Source organism: Pleurodeles waltl, chromosome 2_2, assembly GCF_031143425.1.
Source record: "Pleurodeles waltl isolate 20211129_DDA chromosome 2_2, aPleWal1.hap1.20221129, whole genome shotgun sequence".
NCBI lineage: Eukaryota > Metazoa > Chordata > Amphibia > Caudata > Salamandridae > Pleurodeles > Pleurodeles waltl.
In genome coordinates this window covers 706,875,063-706,899,541 of record NC_090439.1, presented here as the reverse complement: position 1 = coordinate 706,899,541, position 24,479 = coordinate 706,875,063, and the positions used below count along the sequence as shown (strand labels likewise).

Genomic DNA, 24,479 nt, shown 5'->3' with positions numbered 1-24,479 from the left:
CTGGACACAAGAAAAGGAAAAGTTTCTTCTCAAGAGAGATTGTGCAGATTAAAGGATTTAGCAGCTCTGATTTGGTCCAGAACGTGTTACCATGCACCAGTTGAAATGCCTCTAAGGCATAATTTCTTCTTGTATTCCTCCAATTCTAGTTTGCTGGGTACATATGAGCCCATTCCAAGAGGGCTGTGACCATCAGTGGGTCCAAACAAAGTTATCATTCAAAGAGCACATCAGGATAACTACATCAATGAAGGAAGCCCTGTAATGGTGGATGAAGATGGTCAACACAGCAATGGGGTCCAGTATCTTAGTTTCACCATCAAACTTTAACATGACAGCAGAGGCATCCATTGAAGGGTGGTGTGCTCATTTGCAGGACTTAGCTATTAATGGCAGGTGGACTCTGAAAGAAAGACACCCGTTTTGTATCTGCTAGAGACTTGAGCAATACCCTTCGGTCTTCAATCTTTTCTTTCAAGAATGACCGCATCGTCAGTGTGGGTTCAAACACACTACTTCCATGATGTTTCACAAAAACAGAGAGGTATGAGATCAGAAAGCTTGTTGAGGGAAGCTCAAACCCTCTGAAGGTGGGCACTTCAGCACAAGATATAATTAACAGAACACTTGTCAGGGCAGGACTGTGAGTGGGTAGATGCCCTGATCCGCAATGTCCAGGAATGTCATCTGTCCCAGTTTGACAAGTGCTTCAGGATTTGGGGCAAGCCAATGCCAATACTGTGCAAGCAGACCGATGGTACCAGGGTGTGGGGCAATTCCCTAGGAATGGCGTGTTCAGGGTCACTTATGTCATTTCTTCCTCTTCCATTCATAGCACAAGTGCAGAAAAAGATAAGAAGGGAACCATGTTGAATAATCCTGATAGCAATGCATGGCTGAGATAATTTTAGTTCACAGATCTACTACTGTCCGAAGCCACACAGATACCCATGGTGCTGCAGCAGAATCGGCTGACCATATCAAAATCCAAACCAAGCATCTTTGAACTTGCATGCTTGGCTCCCGAACACCATGAATTTTCCAAACTGAATACATCAGAAGGCTGCAGGTAAATTTTTAGAGGAGGCTAGGTCTCTCAACGACTAAATCCTACTGTGCTAAATAGAAAAGGTTCTATTCTTGATGTGACTCTAAGGAAATACATATTATGTCTATTGTGTCAACTCCGATCCTCCCTTGGATGCCTTGTCCGCTCAGTCGGGACTGATACATACATCTTTAAAAGTCCACTAACCACCTATTTTTTGTTTTAGGAGAGACTGTAACAAACCATCTCTATATTCTAATAGACTGATTAAAGAGTTCATCAAAAGGACTGTTCAGGGCCATGGCAACCCACCACAGTAATGTCACGGCTTATGCGACTGCCATTCGAATTTATCCCAAGGGCTAAACTCAGATTTCTCCCTTAGAAGGTGACAATGCTTTTACCACTGACCTTAGTGTGTTTGGTCTGTGACAAATAGACTTTCACACTAAAGGAGCTCGCTCTCCAGTTTTGCAGTGACAGGTTGACATTAGGAACTAACCCAAACTTCATACCTGAAGTGCCATCAGACTTTCGTTTAAATGAACCAGGTATACTAAAGACATTTTTATTTTCTAAATCCAGACACAGCACTGGAAAGAGCATTACACTCTTAGGATATTAAGATACTTAGGTGTTGCCATACACAGTAGAAAGTCAGTTCAGCTTTTAATTTTAATAGCCTTTGGGAATCCACACAAATGAGAAGCTATTACTAAGCAAGGTATAGCCCGCTGGGTTGCATATGAAAATTATTTTGCCATGCAGAGCAGTGAGACTACTACACTGCAACGTTAAAGTCCTCTCAGTGAGTAGTGTGGCTGCTTTACTGCTCTGTTTGCTGGAGTATCATTGCCAGACATATGCATAGCAGCAACATAGAGAATGCACACACTTTTACACACTATTACTGTCAGAAAGAGACAATGCAGAAGGGTGCAGCAGTAGGCTAAGCATTATTACATCCTTTTTTCACTAAGGTGAGCCATACTTTTATTTACCTTTATCCACAGTATTACTTTATTGTGGATATTATCTACTGCTTGTTACACTGACTAAAGCATAGGTATCTATGAAAGTCAATAATGGAGAAGAATAAAACTACCTATCTGTAATGGTAATTCTCCAGTATTTCAGTTTTTCATAGATTCACATGTGACTCACCCTCCTTCCAGCAAGATGCCCATTTAGCAATATTTGTCATTCAGAAGAGTGCTTTGACTTTTGAAGGATGGTAGTCTCTCAGGGTGTGGTCTTCAACCCGATTGACCGTAGTTTTTCTTTTTCAAATTTTGTGGCTGGGCCCATTAACTCTTGTGGTTATAGCCACTAGCCTAACCTGTGCTAAGACAATGGCACTGTGAGACCCCCAGCTAGATGAAGAGGATGATTAAAGCATGTTAAATATATGAAAGATGTCCATACTAGAGAACTACCATTACAGGTAAATATTCTTTTTCTTCTTAATATTCAAAGTCCACAGAGAATATATATCTTCATGGTACAACTTGCCTTCAGTTTGTCCTTATGCATGGCAGTAACCACAACTCACCTAGAAAGGAAATGTTCCTTCATCTACTTTTAACTGAATGATTTTCTAATTAAACAGGTTGCAACAAAACTGATTTAAGCTTCCCAGAAACCAGTGAAGGCCTTATGAAATTTAAACATCAACTTTTACAAAGTTGGCAGCCTCAACAGTGCAAAAGATTCACTACCTTGGGGCATTAAGAACATAAATCAAGAAAAGGTGTCTTTCAAATGTACTATTTCTGTCCAAAGAAAGTTTCAAGTGTCTATGGAAGAAAGCTTACCCAAAGATTTGCTCAGTTGTATTTCTCCTCAGATCAAACTGATGTCTTGCATGTTCATAGTCCTCTAAAACACTTGGCTATATGCAAGAATTATTCAGGGTTGCACAGAGGACCAGTATAGTGAGCACTAGAAAGCTGGGAAGACCAATTGATGTTTGCTGTTGGTGGCAGTTTTGTAATATTTTTTGTGGTGGACGAGGGTCAAGAATATGATGTACCATTCTGTTAGTTACTGCTGTCTCAAATCATATCAGTGGATTCCTCCTTCCTAGGATGAGAAACCTTTTCGTGCAGCAAACCTGGGTAGAGTGATCCTAAAGCGAGTCTTCATATGGAGTAAGCACACTGGACCTGAGGGTTATACACTTGCCTTGAAGTCTTTTCCAGCAGCACTGAAGGACCGCTTAATACTCATGCAAAAAGATGGGGCTACTACTTTGTCTCACCTACACAAATAAGGATGGAAGAAATAGAGGACCCTGTCATTAAATACTCTGGTTGTTTGACTCTGGGTCTTCACGAGGAGCCTTTCAATCAAATCAAGGCTCCTGCTAGGAATACAGAACAAGCAAGAGATGTTCTGAGCAGAAATTGGTCATGTTCAAGTTGTCCGTCACACAGGAGAATCTCAGATCTGTATGTGTAGTTCGTACGGGCTTTACATCCAACAATGGTCAAGTATAACTTTTTGTGGGAATCTGGTTATGGTTTACCGGTGAAAGTCCTTTCTGGACACTTTTCTATTGATCCCTTTAATTGCCAAATTGAATCAGGCTAGAAACAACCAATTACGACGATCTGTGGCCCTTGTAAAGCCAATGGAGAATTGTGAACATAATGGATGACCTTGATGTAATACACAGAAGATAGAGTTGAACATATTGAAGGCCACGTATAAATAAAACTGCATGCAAAATCCCCCACATCAATATGTCTATTTTTTATTCGTTCCCTGCATTGTTGAAATCATACCCACCATTGGCATAATGCACACTCTGCCATATTGGGGGTAAGTCTTGGAATATGATGGGCCGTCCTTGGCATGAGATCGTAATACATGTGTATGCAAGTTAGTCTATTTCCTTGTGGTACTAGTACATGTGACTACTTGATCAAAATGATAAACTGATGTTTCAGCTCCACGAGTAGCCATTAAAAACAAATTACTTATGTTTCCTAATTTAAAAAAACAATCCGGAACGTAAGCCTTTATTTTGGAGGATTGGTTATGTGTGTTTATTGTTCTAAATTCAAACACTGATTTTTGGGAACAAAATAAATGCATTTCCAAGTATATATTGTAGGCTCTTTAAGAGCTAATCACTACTGCTGTTTTAAACCTTAGCCTTTAATATTGTCACCAATCCACTGTCTGAACCTGTAACTACTTACATGTAGCCATAGTGTTATAACTGTAAAGTCTGTCTAGTTATGCTGTCTGTGGCCTACGATTTGGAATGTCCTGTTTTTTTAAAACAAATTTAGCTGCTTACTCCTTCTACATTCTTTCATAACACATGCTGAGAATTTATGGAAAGGACCACGATTAATACATTAGAGAAAGTGAAATATAAAGTGATGAAAGATGCTTTAAAATAATGGCCCTGGTGAGATTGATATTTCTGAGCTTCCTTTAACCCTTTAGTGAAATTATGCTAAAAATGCACCATTTTACCACAGTTTTTCACAGTATTGTGGGAAAACTCTCAATAGGCACCATATAGGAAAGTATTTTAATGATTCATGAGGCACCCTACAGGTATGTTGAACATGAATGACAAAACTTTGATGTGAATGCTGTGTTTTTTTTTCAAGATCATCTCTGATGATCAGCTACTTAAAGGTCAGTCTGCATGTTTGCAAAGGGCTGCAAGCTCCACAACCAGAGTGGGTCAAGCTTCTGTGCAGTATCTGATTGGTTTTCAATTTTCTTGATAATGTCCACTTTATCCTTCTTTGGAATGTGTCCCCCTACATCTAATGGATAGTGCTTGGTATTTAGTGTTATTAATTATCATTGAAGATTAAAAGGATAGAAAATGTAAAGTTACTTATTGTAGTTTTAGTTTTAACTGGTAGGAATCTTCACTGACTAGATGGAAAACCATGACAGTGGCTTCAAGTGTCTAAGGGCCTCATGCTCTTGAGCTTCAAAATAAACTGTCTTGCAAAACAGTGTTTTGCCCCAGTGTAATCACCTCCGCTCCCAAATTCATTTTCGATTTGGCATTAAAAAGGTTCTTACTATAAACTCTTAAACTTTATTTTGTTTTTTCAATTTGTATTGTATCCAGTATAAACCTAATTCTGTTACTGAAAGCTAATGTGAAGCTGAAGGTATAGAAGAGGTTGAAATGTATTTCCTTTCTGGAACAACCCATATTATCATTAACACTTTTATAAATACTTTATTGGCTGCATATTCAAATAATTATTGTATATATTAAATATCATACCACTGTTTGTTTTGTGTTCAGTTTCTGTACAACAAGATTATCACAGTCAAAATCCATATCATAATGAAGTCCATGCTGCAGATGTTACTCAGGCCCTGTACTGTTTTTTAAATGAACCCAAGGTAAGTGAAACATTATTAATAAATTGCAAACTTTGAACAGTTACTTTGTGTATGCTTCAGACAATGCTTTGAAACTGAGCAAGTCCAAAAATAATTTACACAGATGTAATTATTCTCCAGTGTGGTTCTCTTTTCACCTCTAGTTCCAAACACCTTTGATGCTTTCTAGGCCTCCTACCGCCTTCAACTAATCTGCCAATGTTTTCAGCATTTGAGTTTTCCTTCAACCTGCAGGAAATTACCTTTTAACATTAGGGTACTATACTCAACCAGTGCTCTACTAATTCATTTAATCAACTGTCAGATGTTAACTGAAGAATGTACTCCCTAGCTTTTGGCTTAAATGCTCTTTTGTTTAGCATTTCATCTTGTGAATTTAACATTGAGGAGTCATGTTTGTGCTTTTTCTGTGCTCAGTCTTAGCATTGTTCCTTTTATAGTACCAACGACATAATGTTGGATTTAATGTAAGTGCAAAATAAACTACAAAAATGCAATCTCCACTTGATATCTTATTTAGCAGTCCATATTATCAATTAAGAAGGTATCACTTTCAACTGATCTTGCATTTTATGAATTGGTCTGACATATCACATGACTACCCCACACCCACCATATTTGTATTAAATTATACATGGAGCTACTTTTTCTTTATTCATTGATATTTCAGATATTGAACATAAGTTAGTGAGCAGGATTTTCTCAAAGAACTTTCCTATTTTGTGCAGAAACACTATTAAGCACCAAGCTATAGCATTTTGATGATCCCTATTTGTACCAGCTTTTTGTAGCACCAGCTAGTGATTTGGGGAAATAATGTTAAAGACTAGAAGGGTTTTGTCAGTAAAGAACAATTAAGCCTGCTAAGAACATGTTCAAGTATTTACCTTTTTCAATGTGGATGAAAGATATAGTGCGATTGTTGAAGACCAGTACTAAATGGTAGGCTCTCATGCTCATACAAAACTGTTTATTTGGAATAATTGAGTCATTGGTATTTGTGCTGTTTGGGATGAGCTATGACACTAAAGCAGCTGCACACTTTGATGTTTTTGTTTACAATGGTTAGTTTTTAAAGAACCAGGTTCTTCAAAGACAGTCACCACTGGACTGGAGATAAATACACGTTTTCAAGCACAGACCCACTATAGATAAAGGCCAATGTGCTATGGAGTGACTTGGTGGACTCCATAGCTATAACAAAAAATGGCCAACACATCTGCTTCCACAAGACTGCTACCGTATACGTAGAGAAAATGTTTGAAGGCCTTAGTCCTAGCAGTGGAAAGAGCAGCAGCCACACAATGGCATGGCAATGATTCCTGTGTACTGATCAGGAGATACTGTCATCAGGAATGGCATTCGATTGATGATCTCATGCAGCATCTACCCTAGCAATTTAGGAAGAGAGCAATGACCGTCAATGCAGAGCACAAGACCATCAGTAGCAAGTGTCTAAAATGCTTTCTAGATACTGCAGACAAGGCTAGCAAGCAGTTATGGATTAGCATCACACTAAGGAAACCTGCCAGGCTCAGGTTCTCAGGCTTCAAACCGGAAGTCAAAGTAACATTGATCAACATGCCCTTTACAGGGTAGAATCTTTTTGTGCCAGAGGTTAGTGAATTTCTACAGCAGATGAAAAATGATAATACAGCAAAAGCTGCATTACTAGTTAGGGTCTCCTTTAAGACCGCTACGCTAACCACCAGTAGGTATTTGGAACATCTGGCCTTCCAACAACAGCAACAAACACATGCCAAGCAGGAAACAGAGTAAATAAACAAGCCCATAGTGGCAATAGACTGCATGTGGGAGACACTCCATTTGGGCCAGAGGGAGAGGTCGGAATCAGTTTACTAGTGAATCTGACACCTGTCATAAATAACTGTTACTCAGATCACCCTCAACACTTAAAACCTGTAAAGGGTAGATTAGAAGTGTTTTACCTTGCTCATTCACATCACACTGTTAGTGTTTTTAACTTTTCTTTATGTATTCATATTTAACTACTTTTGCTTCCAGTAAGAGCCTGCAGTAGGGTAGTTTATCACTGGCTTGGGAGTTGTTTGACTTTAGTTGATTTTACTTTGGCCATATGTTCTCTACGCTATGCACACTATGTGTTTTAATGCGAACAACCATACCTGTATCAGATAACCTCCTTGATGTCAAGTGCCTCAGCAAGCTTCTGAATAGTAAGTGGAGTAGAACTTCTGTCCGTGGCCTAGATCTCCTACTTCACTGATGCTTCTGAATCGTCTAAGAAGTTTGTTTTATATTTTTTGCATTGTCACTACTCCACCCTTTGGCTGTTAGGAATGGCATCATTACCTCTCAGAAACCGTGCTAATCTCTCCAGATATTTCTAAGAGAAAATCTCAAACATATATGCTGATTCCCCTATCCCATCCTTCTCATAGGACTCAAGCCTTTCTAGACCATTTCTAGGAACAGCTTGCTTCTTTGACAAAGTTCTCTACTCTCTCTCTGTTGAAGACATTGGTACCTAACTTAATTACTTCTTCCTTCCTTACTCAATTATATCCTCTTTTACCTTCTCTAAGGGAACTGCACCTATATCTTGCACATTGGGTAGTACGTTCTTCTACAACTATCCACTAGACATAATTACTCTACAATTACTTGAGACTCCACATTATTCTCTCTGCTATGAAGGGCACAACTCCAATTAGAACTGTGCTCCTTAGCCTTGATAAATTCCAAGGCACAAAACGTGTTGGCTGTTCTTGATGGCTGGACATCCGATGTTGGTTGAATCAAGCCACCATCAAAAAAAGTCAAATACTACAATATCAAGAACTTAATAGCTTATTTCCGAAAATTGTTGTAAGAGTGCTCCTATTATCGCATAATGTACTGTGACTGACTCTTCTGGGGTCATTCTTGTTACATCTTTGAGTAGGAGGATGGATTCTTGGAGCACCACATAATTATTCAATAACATCAACCAGTTTTTCAAATCAATTCTTTTGTTTCTTTTCTTTATAGCCACACTTTTTGAATGTGCAATATGATACCATTTGTTACCCTCGTTGTAGTTTGGTTCTAAACATTGTAAAGCATGTGTAGTTAATATAATTGCTTAAAATACTCTCCAAGACCACCCAAAAAGGAGAGGCTGAAGAACCAACGGATATCAGACTATTGCAAAAAGAAGTGCTGGACTGCCGTAAAAAAAAAAAAAAAGAAAAGTGGGCAATAGGGAAGAACCGAGTCGGGATTTACTGCATCTATTCCCTAATACTAAAATAGGTCCTAACTTAATGGATTTAAAGTTCTTCATCTAGTTTGATACAAAATTTGAAAATGACGGCACTATGGTAGTGAGAACACTGCTGTAGATCTGAAAGACACCTACGCCAATATAAACAAATTTAAAAAAAAATCTTTTACTTAAAATCTTTGCAAAAAACACATAATGTAGCAAGTTACAGATGTAAGCTAGTAATGTAAATAGTGCACCGCTGGTGAGCAATAGTGACGTTTCTTAATTGGTAAAACCGTTAAAACTAGAGCCCATTAAAATGAAAGAAAAGTAAAAGGTGAAGCGAAAGATGTCAGAATTTGGTGTATTCCTGGCTTCATACTTTTAAAATAAGATTAGTTTATAACTGTGAAATAGTTAAAAACTTGAATCTGTTAGACGTTCAGTTTTCATTTAATTTTGCTTGCAGTTGCGAAATGAATTTCCCAAATTTGGCCAGCTCTACTGGCTCTTTTAGGGTGAATACCAAAGTTCCAGCCCTTGAGCAGGATCTTATGCTGAAGCAAAGGAAGAGGGGTCTTAGTAAAGTGCGTTGTGCGTTCAGCAGTGCCGGACAGCAGCATAGTAGATGGCTGAATGTCTGTTTTATAGCCACAGAATCTGCAATAGTACTGATGAGGGATCGCCATTTTGGATTCAATTCCTTTATTTTCAGGCCAAGCAGTCTGGCAAAGGCAATTTGTGTCACGCCTTCCTGATTGTGCAAGCTAGGTAGGGCTGGGGTGGCAGATGCTGTGTGCAACTCTTATAGGATGCCGCCACCACTCTTTGCACTGCAGTGTTGCTCAGTTTTCCCAGATCACATGCAAATAATTTTTATCAGTCTTTTCAGGATCGCCTTGACGGATATTTGTGACTGTGCCAGTGTTGTCAGTTCTGCTTGATCGATTTGTAGGCATGTTAGTGCTGTGTTTTCTAAGTATTGTGACCATGGATTTGTCTTTATTTCAAAGATGTGGTGAAGAACTGATTCCAGAGTGTTAGTTGGTGCCATGATTAATTTACGGTTGTACTTCAGGAAATCCCCCATATGTGCCCAGTTTTGGCCTCCAGCCCAAATTCTAACCTTATCAGATTGCTTCTTATATATTGTGGGAGTTTGAATATTCTTTTATAGATTTTCACTTGAAGCTTTTCTATCAGTTTAATGAGATGGCCTGGACAGGCTTCATGCCCATAATTTAATGCTGGTAAGAAAGAAGCTTTCAGCACTTGGAGAATTAATCTGGCGGTTGGGCTTGATCTTGTTTAGCTGGCATAGTCTAGTTATTATGGTATCAGTTTTTGCCTCCAGGTGATGGAGATGCACTTTGGGCTTTCCCCTTGCCAATAGCCAGACGTCCAGGTAATTATAGTTCTCTGTGCTACAGATGTTGAGTGGCCCCATTTTCCAGTGGAGGTCTCAGTGTTTCAGTGGCCCACCGAAAATTATTACTTTAGTTTTTGAGGGATTCGCCGTCATTTTGTTTGGGTATTATAGCCATCCAAAGCAGTAAGTGCTTTTGTAGGCCATTTTTGGAGTGGTCCAACAAGACGATGTCATCTCCATATTGCAGAAGGGTGAGTTGGAGGTTCCTGATTTTTGGGGGGGATCAGGTTTGCGTATTTTAGTTCTTGTGACATGTCTGCTGTGTAAAGATTAAATAGCAGAGGCTCAAGCACACACCCTTGTTCTAACCTGCTAGTGGTGAGGATCTTCTTGCTAATGGCAGAGCTCGAGAGCTTAAATCCCAGGTTTATGAGTAAAGTAGAATTATTGTCCTTAGTAGCTTTCTTGGAACTCCTCAATGTTGGAGCTTTCTCCATAGCCAGTTCCGATCCACAGCATCAAAGGCTGCAGAAAAGTCTACAAAGCACGCAAAGAATGGAGGGTCTTTTTAGTGGTTGCCTCGTGTATCAGAAATGAGAGAGCCACTACATTATCTATTGTTGCAGATTTTGCCCTAGAGCCAGTTTGACAAAGAGGGACTTACCCGAGTGTCCTCTGCACAGTTTTGTAGCTCATCCAAGAGGACAGAGGAAAAGCCTTTTGTTTCGATGTCTAATAGGGCAATGAGACGGTAGTTGGCTGGGTCATGTCTGTCCCCCTTTTTAAAAATTGGATCCAGTATGGAACCTCCATGCTTGGGGGGATTTCCTCTGATTCCCGGCAAGAGCAGTAAATTGCCTACAGAACCGGGGACCAAAGCACTTTGTCGTGTTTGAAGATTTGTACAGGGATGCCATTTGGGCCAGGGGCCCCTGATGATCTCATGTTTTGCAGAATGATAGAAATTTCCCTTGGGGAAGGTGCAAAATCCCAAGTCAGCGGAGAAATCATATGTGCCTGATTTAACCAGTTGATGTTCAGGAAGGGGTGGGTTGTCTGTGACATGTTTTATCCATTCTGTTTTGTTTATTGCATTGATTTGAAGCCCGCTCTGTCCCACCTTGTTTTTAATGTACCTCCATAGATCAGCATGATTGTGTTTTTCCGTCAAGGAGTAGAAATGGACAGCCTCACTTTCCGCATGTTTGTTTTAACATCCAAATCAGCTGTTTACTGTGTTCCCGTAGTTTTATGGCTAGGGGCATTTTTTCTACAGCATTCCTAGTTTTGTTGTGTTGTGCTCTCAATCTGCCAAGTCTCCATTTGCTTTCCATTACGGGAGGTTGGGGGAGAGTTTTATTGGAGCCCTGATGTGAAATCTAAGGTGATCCTGCGTGTTGCAAAAGGTTGTTGGTGATATCTGACCAGTTAACCCTATCGCCTGTCGTTGTCGGCATTGTGAGGCCATTTAGTTTCATCCATGAGCTGCATAGTCGGATTGTCACTAGTATCCATTTTATCTTCCTGAATAGTTGTGATTCTTCATCTCCTTGTGCGGTTCCTATTAACTTTTGTGTTTCCATGCAATTTTCTGTTTTGATGTTTGCTGTGAGTGGAAGATGAGCGTTTACTTGTAAGATTTCGAAAGATACCAGGCGTCTAATGATTTCCTCTGAGGCGAAGATATTATCCAGGGTGCTTTTGCCATGAAAGGTTTTAGGGAATGACTGTGTATGAAAGCTTGAATTTTTCGAAGGCTGAAAGGAAAAAAGGTTTTGTTTGCTAAGTAAAGTATGGCAATATTGAGTAGCTATACATAATGGTTGTTCAGCGGTTGACCTCTCTCCCAGGGACCTGAGGTTAAAGTGTCTGCAGATTATACCGTTGTAGCTCATTTGTTCAGAGTATTCCATCCAAAATGTCCACTAAGTGGGCCATGTTTTCTTCTCTGTCATGACCAAACTTGTTAAAGTAAATATTGACTATGAGGAATTGTAACTTTTGGTGTTTTGGTGTTGAAGTTTCCAGCCTTTTTATTGGTAGCATTTCATTTTGTGTGAGAACCATTCGGACAGTGAAGTCAAGATTGACATTCAAATATATTGAGAGGCCACCAGATGGTCTACTGAATACATTTCTTTTTATTGCAACTTTTTATATTTCTTGAAAGCCCGGGATTGCCAAAGGCGAGATTATCCATGTTTCTTGTAGGCATATTATGTCAGCTTTCTTTTTTTTAGGAGCAGTTGCGCCCGGTCATGCTTCAGAAGTCTAGTCAGGCCTGCCACATTCCACGAGATGAGTGTCCGATGGTGCTGCAGCTCCTCTACAGTGTTCTTTTTGTTAGGTATATTGCTGGTTGATACGCTGGGAGATCAGGAAGCTTCTGTTAATGCTGGTTTCAGTTCCTCTGGCTTGGAATACTTTTCTAGTGCGGCTCTGAGTTGAATAGGTGCAAAGTATGGAAAGGTTAGTGTGCTGTCCTGCTACCTTGGAGTAGCCTGTCCCTTTTAGAATACTGTTAGTACTGTTTTTTTGCTGCTGTGGTTCACTGGATTCTGTTTTTTAACGGGATGGGGTCTTTGGTCTGGCCAGACATCTCTACTTTTATGCCCCATTCCTCTAGGACCTGCTTGTTTGCCAATGTCTGATCAGCCAGTGTCGGGGGGGGGGCTTAAAGGTATTATAGTTGATTCCTGGTGATTGTTGTGTTCGTCTAGCACCTTAAAAGACACTCTAAAATATTATCAGAGTTTATGATAAACTCTTCTGGTAATCCCTTCAATAGCCTCAGTAGATTCAGGTGATTCAGCATGTCATGACTCCCTTCTGAGCAATAATGGGGTGTAACAACTAGTTAATCAGACATTGCAGTATTCTTTGGAGCGTTTATTCCTTGGGCCCTGCCTTCGCTAGCTTTTGGTTCTACCAGAGTGCTTCCTGTTGTGTTGGATTGTGATGAGTTGTTAGAGCTTTGCGCTTCGGGTTTATGTAGTGAAATGACAATGTTCGAGAAGTCAGGTAAAAGGGAGTTAATATTTTTTAAATAGATTGTAGATCCAGTTGGAGGTAACTAGTTGTCATGCTCGGTTATTGTTGTACTCATTCTGCTATTGTTGTGTTTACAGTTCCGGCTCGGAGGATGTATGGGCTGGTTGTCTGCCGGCTGTCGGTCATAGTCATGCTTCTGATTTTTCTGGTCGGTCTTCCTGCCCTTGAAAATAGGATATATGGGTTGTTAGGTGATGCTGTCCTACATTCCATGTTTTGCTGTGTCAGTGATGGTCTTATTTGTTTTGTGTTTTGCCTTTTTTAGTCTCTCTTTCCCTCTCTTCGATAACACTCTTGTTCAGTGTGGTGGTCTACTGTACAGATCATCAGGTATGTCTGCATTTCTTCATATCTCAGCTTCAGTGCCGCTTTGGAGAAGTGAAGGAGGTTTTTGCAGAGTGTGGGTCTCGTCTGTAAGTTGTCTCTTGCGGCTGGAAAGTTAGGCTGGTTAAGATGATTGTCCTGTCTGGGTGCCAGGGGTGGGATGGTAGTTTGGGATGTTTGCACCTCTTGAGTTGATGCTTTAGTTGATGCTTTCGTTAGAGCCTGATCTGCAGGATTAGCTTGTGCTGTGTCTAACGCTAATGACCTGGCGATGCCGGAGCTTTGCATGGCTGTTTTCCATTCAGTAACCATGGAGGACAGAACTTCTGGTAGGAATCATAATTTATTTACAATATGCATGCAGGCGCATGCACTTCCATATGTAGCATTACCCAATGCTATGGAGTCAATGCTTAACCCTCTTAGTTCCAAAGCTGTAAATTTCGGTTCCTGTTCGATTCCAGTTTATTAATGGATTTGGCTACAGCTTATATGAGGTCTAATTGCATTTCAAGCTTATCCGATTGCCAGGTGAGCACGTTTATTGCGGTTGTCAAAGTGGTATTGATTGATGTCAGCAGACCAGATTGATCTGTATCCATTTGAAGATGCTTGCTCTTTCCTGGGTACTTGGTAAATCCATCTGGCTCAAGGTGTAGGGCGAGTACTAGTGTTTGTCGCAAGAATCAATGTGCCTCTTTTTGTTGCTGGGCCTTAGCCTGCTTTCTAGCTCTGTACCGGATTCGTGCTCTAAGGCAAATTGTCCTGTCTGTCCTGGGATAGCAAGTGGATTTTTCTAGTTGGCAGGTATCTTCCAGTGGGGTTTGTGGTGGTTGGGTAGTGCAAGACACAGGGGTGCAAGTGTTGTGTCCCTGTGTTTTTTGAGCATGCTGGAGGGCTGCCTCATTTGAAGTCCTGGACAAGGTAGCAATGCTGCAACCATGTTCAATCTGATACTCATATTGTGTGTAGACTTTTATTGCCGCTGGTGTATTATCTATGATACTGTTGGACGATATTTTGATGATTGTGGCGTCCTTCAGCTGGACCAACCCATTGTCTGCTGAAACTTGGGGTTCTTTTATGCACTGTTCGGCCCCTGCCTTGGTGCAGGAATTGCTCCCGAGCAGAGGATGGCCTTTGGCTTAAGTGAATCTTTTTGGTTCCCTGTTTTGAAAAAATCTAGGACTGATCTTTGAGCTAATCTGCCCTGTTTTGTTGTTATTTCCTTGGTGCTGTTCATATTTAGGCGGTTTTATTTCGTTGGATGACGGTTTTGCGCCAGTCTAGAGTACTCCTTAATACTTTGATAATTAAGCAGTTCATTTTTGCAGAGGTTCTGGTCTGTGGGCAGCTGTGGCCCAGATGCGCTGGGCCTCCGTAGGTATATGCAGATTGGGCATGGAACCCCTGGGGTCGCTTCCCGGGTCTTCCCTCAGGAGGTTTTTGAAAACCTAATGCGCGGCCCCACGGCTCCAGGTTGAGGATCTGTCTTGCTGTGAAGTACCTTGCATTCAATTCAGTTTGTCGACGGAAAGATAGCAGGTTTGAAATTTTCCAGGTGTGTAGTAGCAAGTGTGGCACTGGTTGATGTGAGAGCCTTCCTGAGCTCATCCTAGTGCCCCTAGTTTTGCCCCTGTCTGTGCGCAAGGTTGGCAAGAAGGGCATGGTGACATTACTCAGTTGTTACATTGAGTTGGGGCTGAGACATGGAGTTAGGGAACTGAGTAACAGTTAAAATATATTCCGTGGTATCTTGAGTGATTTCATACAGCCTCCGCGCTCCGCAATATGCTCCTCCTGAGCTGTCTCAACACCTCCAGCCCCCGTGGTCACGTCACCTCGCCTCTACTGTTTCTGCTCTGACCTCCAGCCGCCTTCTGTTCGCCCTCACCCTGCGGGTGTGCCACTGCTGGTCTACGATGGATCTCTGAGGGGTGGATCAAATGGAGTGAGTGGAGCGAGCCAAGCGGGCCGGCTGGCCTGGCAGGCGGTTTCTGCCGAGCGCCACATGGGCTGTACTCAGCATGTACGTGGCGCTCAGTGTGTTCACATAGAACGTTGCTTCTGGAATCGCCGTCTGTGGCCTATATTCCAATGAACAAGAGTCACAGGAAATTCTCATATTTGTGGTCGGAAAAACTCATGACAAGTTCAAGCTATTACCCTTTTGGATAATATCAACACAAACGATTTTCACAAAATGTCTTACTGTGGTAGCTGCACATAACAGAGGGTTACATGTGTACCCCTTTCTAGATGACCTGCTTGTAAAGGAAAGCTTATTCAGACAATGTCTGAACAGTGTAGACCAAGTGATGAAAATTATGTACATATTGGGCTCCTCATTGAACTTGGTGAAACCTGTGCCCCAACCTTCGGAAACAAAACATCTTTGGGGCAGAACTTTACTTGAAAAATGCTGAAGCCTTCCTAAAAATACCAATGATTTGTAACACTGACACCCTTATCAGACATCACAATCTCAGACAGTGAGTACTGTGGTGACGATACTGTTTATAATGGCATCACGTATCCCTTACTACTTTTTCTGGGTTACACATGAGATTACTTGCTTGAGTAGCTTGTTAGTCAGTTGTCACCGACAATAGGGATGTGATAGACTCTTCTAGTTGCAGATTCCTTACCTTAGAATTTCATCCAGGCATCAGACTGGATCTGGAAATTTTTCCTTTGAGCAGTACCCTTGCACGCAGTCAGGTGGTGTTGGTCGACTCTGCAGGAGCCTTTGCTGTCATGATCGCTGTGATGACGTTGCAGTCATATATAGGCACCACCCTGGTGTGCTGATGCCAGCCTATGCGCAGATCTGGAGGGGGCTACCTTCAGTTGTTTTTTGGCTGACTTCAACCGTTATGTTGGGTCCCTGACACTTTTTAGGCTGTGTTTCTGTAACCTTGCAGAGAAATAGTGTTGAGATTTATTTTGGCTAAGTAAAATTACAAGTGTGTCTCCCTTCTTTCTGGATTAGGGACACACACTTCTATGCCCCAGAAAGGTTTCAAAGCCAACTTATTTTTATTTTTTGAAGCTGTGAAAAAACTATAATAGTCTGGGTCCTGGCTGAGACACAGGCTCACAGGTCTGGTCTGGCCAATAACCCCGACACAGTTTAAAACGTTTCTCATGCTAAGGAAAACAAATAATGTATGGCTTTCTGGGGCACAGACGCTTAGCTCCTTCCTCACTGTTCCTCTGTATGAGAAACATTGTGAGACTTGGAACTGTGTGTCTGTGCCATAGTAAGATCGTTAGCCTAGGACAAAATCCGAACAGCTCCTGGCTCCTTGCTTGAAATATAGACTCGCTGCTCCTTCCTCTCACAATCCAGGGCAAATGAGCTGTGCGTCCTAGTCACGGCAGTGAACAGACACATAATTTGCTTTTTCTGTGCGTTAACCCTACTTCAATATTTTGATAGAAATGGTCTGAAATCCATGGGAGAGCCTGGAAAGCTGTAGATTGCTAAAAATATCAGCAAATGTCAGCTCAAATTGAACACACAATTACAGCAAGGGGGATTTTTTTTAGATTGTTCAAGATTTTCACAAAGAAAAGTAATTGCTAAAATAAAAAATAGTGAAAACAGAAGACCGGGAGAAAGAAAAATGGTTATCATGGGTTTCACCAGTAAATTTATGAGCATAGGCAGATCCACATAAATGATATATCATTATGTTTATCAGACTCTTCATATTGCAGAGATGTATGGTGTTGGCAAGATGTTCAGTAGCACACAAAATATAGATTACTCTTACTACTAGGTGATTCAGAGCTAGTCTTTTTCAAAGTTTTTTGGACCTTGATTTACAAGAGAAAGCCAAACATATAGAGCAATTCAATAGACACCAGCTAATGTCCTACTGTCATGCATTCTCACCCAATTGAAAGTATACTCTACTAGTTTGGTTGGCTAGGTCATCACCCAGAACAGGAAATGGCCTAGGAATGTGACTGAGGGCTCAGGGAGCCAACTAAGGGAAAACCACTTGTAATGCAGATGAAGGTCCCTGGGGCATCAGGGCAGTTGGGAGAGGACAGAGCACCATGACACTCACTGTATTACGACGGTCACACTTTGGAAGCAGGTGGAATTAACTCAGACCTAGGTTGCAACTGATTTCCTTGTTTATAGCACTTGCACCCTTGAACTTACTGCTCTTAATCCTCCCTGTTCACCCCTGAATTGTTTTCAGCTCTCTCTGACACCAGAAATACCCTTCATTGAAGTGTCCTGCTCTTAAGCTTTCTGCTGTTTCCATGACTACTTTAAAGCTCTCTCTGCATGCTCTTTTCCCTTCCTGCTTCTATAAATGCCTCATTATGCCTATATCTGGGTGGACTGTGGGCTTCACACAAATTCTCACTGTGCATGTGTGGAAAGCCATATGCTAATGTGTAGAGTGTAAGGCCACTGTGTCAGATGCTCCCACACCTCTCCCTCTGCTCAGGACCCACTTTGGGAGAGGACAAATCAGCATCAATCACACTATTTGCATCTTTTGACTTAGCTGCACAAACTAAATTGCCCCAAACCAAGTACAGTCCTTACTGTAAACTCACGTAGGAGCCCTGGTTTCAGTATGGTAGAAGCCTTTCAACTGAAGTATTTCTAGAGTTTTGCTCTCAGCTGCACTCTCCGGGCAGCACTTTCTACAATTCAAAATTCCTACTTTACAGCCCTTCCTAAAAAGCTTGGGGAACTTATGTTTCCCAAAATATTCTGGGACTGATTCCAGTAAATAGCATCATGGATTTTTTTTTGGGGGGGGGAGGTTGCTCTTTCCCCAAATATTCTATGACTGGAGTTAGAATAGTAAATTTGCCCTTCTAGTGTCTGCCACTGCAGCCCAGGGCATGCAGTTCAGGACAAGAAACACAGACTAGGTTCAACAGGCAGGCTTATTGTCAGCCCCTTGGTTGCGCCACTACTTAGAAGAGCTCACCTCCCATCTGATAGGGTCCAGACTGGTTCTCCCACTACCATAGGTAAGGACCTGGGTGTCTATTAATAGAGTGCTAGAAATGAACAGCAGAAGCCCTCTATGGCATCTCCAAATTAAGAGGTATTGCTAAAGCTGCTCTTTATTTTTGCCAGTTCTTTCCATACACTCTCAGGTAGCTAACCCCTTATAATTGGTCAACAGTTAACACATCTTCAGTGGTGCTCCTGGCAACTATATATATATATATATATATATATATATATATATATATATATATATATATATATATATATTTATTTATATATTATGTGTGTGTGTGTGTGTTTGATGGCATGTGTGGCTGCAGATACACATGCTGTGCACTATCCTGCCATCTAGTGTTGGGCTTGGAGTGTTACAAGTTGTTTGTCTTCGAAGAAGTCTTTTTGAGTCACAAGACCGAGGGACTCCTCCCTTTCCGCTCCATTGCGCCTGGGCGTCGACTCCATCTTAGATTGTTTTTTTTCCACCATCGGGTTAGGACATGTTCCTCTTCGCTCAGTGTTTCGGTTCGGAAAAGATAGTTATCAATCGGAAAATTCAACGGTATTGTTTGCACTCGGTACCGGGTTAGTGCTAGTACATCGACACCGAAGAAAGAAGAGCTCCGGCAGCCCTTCGGGGCTTCCACTCCTCGGTGGGGCCTGGTCGGCCCGACCGCGTCCATCTTCACGGCTCATGGAACGGACCCCCTTCCGCTTCTGCCCCAACTGCCACGCTAAGTAACCTTATACAGACCAACACTCGGTCTGTAATCTGTGTTTGTCCCTTGAACACAAAGAGGATACGTGCGAGGCCTGTCGGGCATTTCGATCCAAGAAGACACTGTGGGATCGTAGAGCTCGAAGACTTCAAATGGTGTCGACGCCGGCCAGACACCCCGATGTTGAAGAAGAGGAGGCATTCTCCTTTCCAGATTCGGACTCGGACGAGCCCGAGAGTGAGCAGCCGACGAGGCAACAAACCGTGAGTAAACCAGCCCTGGCAAAAACTCACTTGAAAATCATGAAGGCCCAGGGGACGTCACCGCCAACAGGCCATGGCTTTACCCGAAAACACGGTGACCAAACATCGGCACCGAAAAAGGCCTCCCAGCAGCCGAAGACATCCGACTCTGGTCGCGATACCGGCTCCGAACAGACTCGGCACCGAGATATCGGCTCCGACCAGACTCGACACCGAGAAATTGGCACCCCGAAAACCAAAAAGGTTTCCTCAGAACCGAAAAAGACTGCAGAAAAGGTTTTGGTGCCGAAACATGCAGCCTCTGAGCCGAAACACAGCTCCTATACAGACGAACAGGGCCTTTCCTCACAATTACAAGGCCACAGGTTTGAACAAGAACTGGGCATGGGAGAGCCAGACCATACCCAGAGGAGGCTCCATATACAAAAAGACACAGGGAAAATCAGAACTCTTCCTCCAATAAAGATGAAGCGGCGGAAGCTTGCATTCCATGAGACGGAAATGCAGCCAAAAGCAAAAGTGGCTTAAGAAAAAACACCACCACAGTTTTCTCCAAGGCCATCGCCACCGCACTCGCCACATCTGTCCCCAGTAGCAACACCCCCAATGATGCAGTCACCAACGCACACAGGGATGAGCCAAGATGACCCGGATGCATGGCATTTGTATGATGCACCGGTCTCAGATAATAGTTCGGATTGCTACCCGGCAAGGCCATCACCACCGGAGGACAGTACTGCTTTAATGCAGGTGGTTTCCAGGGCAGCTACTTTTCATAACGTAGCATTGCATTCTAAGCCCATAGAAGATGACTTATTTTTCAATACCCTGTCATCTGCGCACAGCTAATACCAAAGTTTGCCAGTGTTACCAGGCATTTTAAAACAAGCCAAACAGGTGTTTCAAGACCCAGTCAAGTGCAGAGCCATCACACCTAGGGTGGAGAAGAAATATAAACCTCCCCCTACGGACCCTGTGTACATTACACAACAGTTAACTCCTGATTCGGTGGTAGTAGGAGCAGCCCGGAAAAGGGCAAGCTCACAAACTTCTGGAGACGCACCACCACCCGAATAAGAAAGTCGGAAATTCGATGCAGCAGGCAAAAGGGTGGCAGCACAGGCAGCCAATCAATGGCGAATTGCCAATTCACAAGCTCTACTGGCAGGATACGACAGGGCACATTGGGACGAAATGCAACATTTCATTCAATACCTTTCCAAAGAGTTCCAGAAACGTACCCAACAGATTGTCGAGGAGGGCCAAACTATCTCCAACAACCAAATAAGGTCAGCTATGGACTCAGCAGACATGGCGGCCAGGACAGTAAACACGGCGGTAACCATTCGGAGACACGCGTGGCTATGTACCTCCGGATTTAAGCCAGAAACCAGCAGGCTGTGCTGAATATGCCTTTTAACGGACAACAATTGTTTGGGCCGGAGGTGGATACAGCAATAGACAAACTGAAGAAAGACACTGACACGGCCAAAGCCATGGGCGCGCTCTACTCCCCACAGAGCAGAGGCACTTTTAGGAAGCCGCACTTTAGAGGGGGGTTTCGGACCCAGACCACAGAGCCTTCCACCTCACAAGTCAGACCCACATGCCAGGGCCAATATCAGAGAGGAGGTTTTCGGGGACAATATAGGGGTGGACAGTTCCCTAAAACAAGAGGGAAATTCCAAAGCCCAAAAACCCCACAAACTAAACAGTGACTCCAACGTCACAAACCCCCACCACACATCATCAGTGGGGGGGAGGCTCACAGATTATTACCAAAACTGGGAACACATAACTACGGACACGTGGGTCCTAGCCATTATCCAGCATGGTTATTGCATAGAATTCCTACATTTGCCACCAGATGTGCCTCCAAGAGCACACAGCATGTCCAAACAACACTTAGATCTGTTACAACTAGAAGTCCAAGCATTGTTACAAAAGGAAGCAATAGAACTAGTACCCAACCATCAATAAGGAACAGGTGTTTACTCCCTGTATTTCCTAATTCCAAAAAAGGACAAAACACAGACCCATTTTAGACCTCAGAACACTAAATCATTACATCAAATCAGATCATTTTCACATGGTGACACTCCAGGCAGTTGTTTGGGCCGGAGGTGGACACTGCTATCGAAAAACTTAAGAAAGACACTGATACGGCCAAAGCCATGGGCGCACTCTACTACCCACAGAGCAGAGGCACATTTCGAAAAACACAGTTTCGAGGGGGGTTTCGAGGGCAAAGCACAGAACCCACAACCTCACAAACAAGGCCCACTTATCAGAGCCAATATCAGCGGGGAAGTTTTCGGGGACAGTATAGAGGGGGACAGTTCCAAAAAAGTAGAGGGAAGTTCCAAAGTCCCAAAACTCCACAAAACAAACAGTGACTTACACGTCACAAATCCCCAACACGTAACACCTGTGGGGGGGGAGACTAACCAAGTTCTACAAACAATGGGAGGAAATAACAACAGATACTTGGGTATTAGCAATTATCCAGCATGGTTATTGCATAGAATGTCTCAATTTCCCTCCAAATGTCCCACCGAAAAACACAATATGTCAAAACAACACATAGACCTTCTACAACTGGAAGTACAAGCGTTGTTACAAAAAGAAGCAATAGAATTAGTACCAGTTCATCAGAAAGGAACAGGAGTTTACTGTCTGTACTTTCTCATACCCAAAAAGGGCAAAACTCTAAGACCTATATTAGATCTCAGAACGTTAAACACCTACATCAAATCAGATCACTTTCACATGGTGACATTACAGGATGTAACCCCATTGCTCAAACAGCAAGACTACATGACAACACTAGACCTAAAGGATGCATACTTACATATACCGATACATCCTTCACACAGAAAGTACCTAAGGTTTGTATTCCAAGGCGTACATTACCAATTCAAGGTGTTGCCATTTGGGATAACAACTGCACCAAGAGTTTTTACAAAATGTCTGGCAGTGGTAGCTGCGCATATCAGAAGACAGCAAATACACGTGTTCCCATACCTAGACGATTGGCTAATCAAAACCAACACGCAAAGAAGGTGTTCACAACACACAAAGTATGTTATCGAGACACTCCACAAACTAGGTTGCTCAATCAACTACACAAAGTCGCACATTCAGCCGTGCCAAACACAGCAATACTTAGGGGCGACAATCGACACAACAAAAGGGGTTGCCACTCCAAGTCCACAAAGGGTACAAGCATTTCACAAGGTAATACAGGTCATGTATCCAGAACAAAGAATACAGGTCAAGATGATAATGAAACTACTAGGCATGATGTCCTCATGCATAGCCATTGTCCCAAACGCCAGATTGTACATGCGTCCCTTACAACAGTGCCTAGCATCACAATGGTCACAGGCACAGGGTCAACTTCTAGATCTAGTGTTGATAGACCGCCAAACATACACCTCGCTTCTATGGTGGAGCAACATAAACTTGGCCTTTCCAAGACCCAGTGCCTCAATACGTAATAACTATGGATGCCCCCATGATAGGATGGGGAGCTCATCTCAATCAACACAACATCCAGGGACAATGGGACACTCAGCAAAGACAACTTCACATAAATCACTTAGAACTACTGGCAGTATTTCTAGCGCTAAAAGCATTTCAACCCATAATAAGCCAAAAACACATCCCTGTCAAAACAGACAACATGACAACGATGTATTATCTAAACAAACAAGGAGGAATACACTCAACTCAGTTGTGTCTTCTAGCACAAAAAATATGGTATTGGGCGATTCACAACCACATTCGCCTAATAGCACAGTTTATTCCAGCGATTCAGAATCAGTTAGCAGACAATCTTTCTCGGGATCATCAACAGATCCACGAATGGGAGATTCACCCCGAAATACTAAACACTTACTTCCAAAGATGGGGAACACCACAAATAGACCTATTTGCAACAAAAGAAAACGCAAAATGCCAAAACTTTGCTTCCAGATACCCACAAGATCAGTCTCAGGGCAATGCGTTATGGATGAGTTGGTCAGGGATATTTGCATACGCTTTTCCCCCTCTCCCACTCCTTCCATATCTAGTAAACAAATTGAGTCAAAACAAACTCAAACTCATACTAATAGCACCAACTTGGGCAAGACAACCTTGGTACACAACACTACTAGACCTCTCAGTAGTGCCTCATGTCAAACTACCAAACAAACCAGATCTGTTAACTCAACACAAACAACAGATCAGACACCCAAATCCAGCATCGCTGAATCTAGCAATTTGGCTCCTGAAATCTTAGAATTCGGACACTTAGACCTTACACAGGAATGTATGGAGGTCATAAAACAAGCTAGGAAACCAACCACTAGACATTGCTATGCAAATAAGTGGAAAAGATTTGTTTATTATTGCCACAATAATCAAATCCAGCCATTACACTCATCTGCTAAAGACATTGTAAGCTACTTACTACATTTGCAAAAGTCAAAGCTAGCTTTTTCATCCATTAAAATACATCTTACTGCAATTTCAGCTTATCTGCAAATTACACACTCTACTTCATTATTTAGGATACCAGTCATTAAAGCATTTATGGAAGGCCTAAAGAGAATTATACCACAAAGAACACCACCAGTTCCTTTGTGGAACCTCAACATTGTCTTAACTCGCCTCATGGGTCCACCCTTCGAACCTATGCACTCATGTGAAATGCAATACTTAACATGGAAGGTTGCATTCCTAATTGCTATCACATCTCTAAGAACAGTAAGTGAGATACAAGCATTTACCATACAAGAACCATTTATTCAGATACACAGGCATAAAGTAGTCTTACGAACAAATCCTAAATTCTTACCAAAAGTCATATCACCGTTCCACTTGAACCAAACAGTAGAACTACCAGTGTTCTTTCCACAGCCATATTCTGTAGCTGAAAGAGCACTACATACATTAGACATCAAAAGAGCGTTAATGTACTACATTGACAGAACAAAACTAATTCGAAAACCAAAACAATTATTTATTGCTTTCCAAAAACCTCATACAGGAAATCCAATTTCTAAACAAGGCATTGCTAGATGGATAGTTAAGTGCATTCAAACCTGT

General features: G+C 42.1%; 1 protein-coding gene across 2 annotated transcripts in view; it reads left to right on the top strand.

The window, feature by feature from the left end:
* The window catches only part of PDE7A (phosphodiesterase 7A), a 652,296-nt gene that overhangs the window by 410,932 nt on the left and 216,885 nt on the right, over nucleotides 1-24,479 (top strand). For both annotated transcript variants that reach the window (XM_069220260.1, XM_069220261.1), the window contains exon 8: nucleotides 5,340-5,440. In XM_069220260.1, coding sequence (XP_069076361.1) covers nucleotides 5,340-5,440 — 101 coding nt within the window. The remainder of the gene's footprint in view (nucleotides 1-5,339; nucleotides 5,441-24,479) is intronic.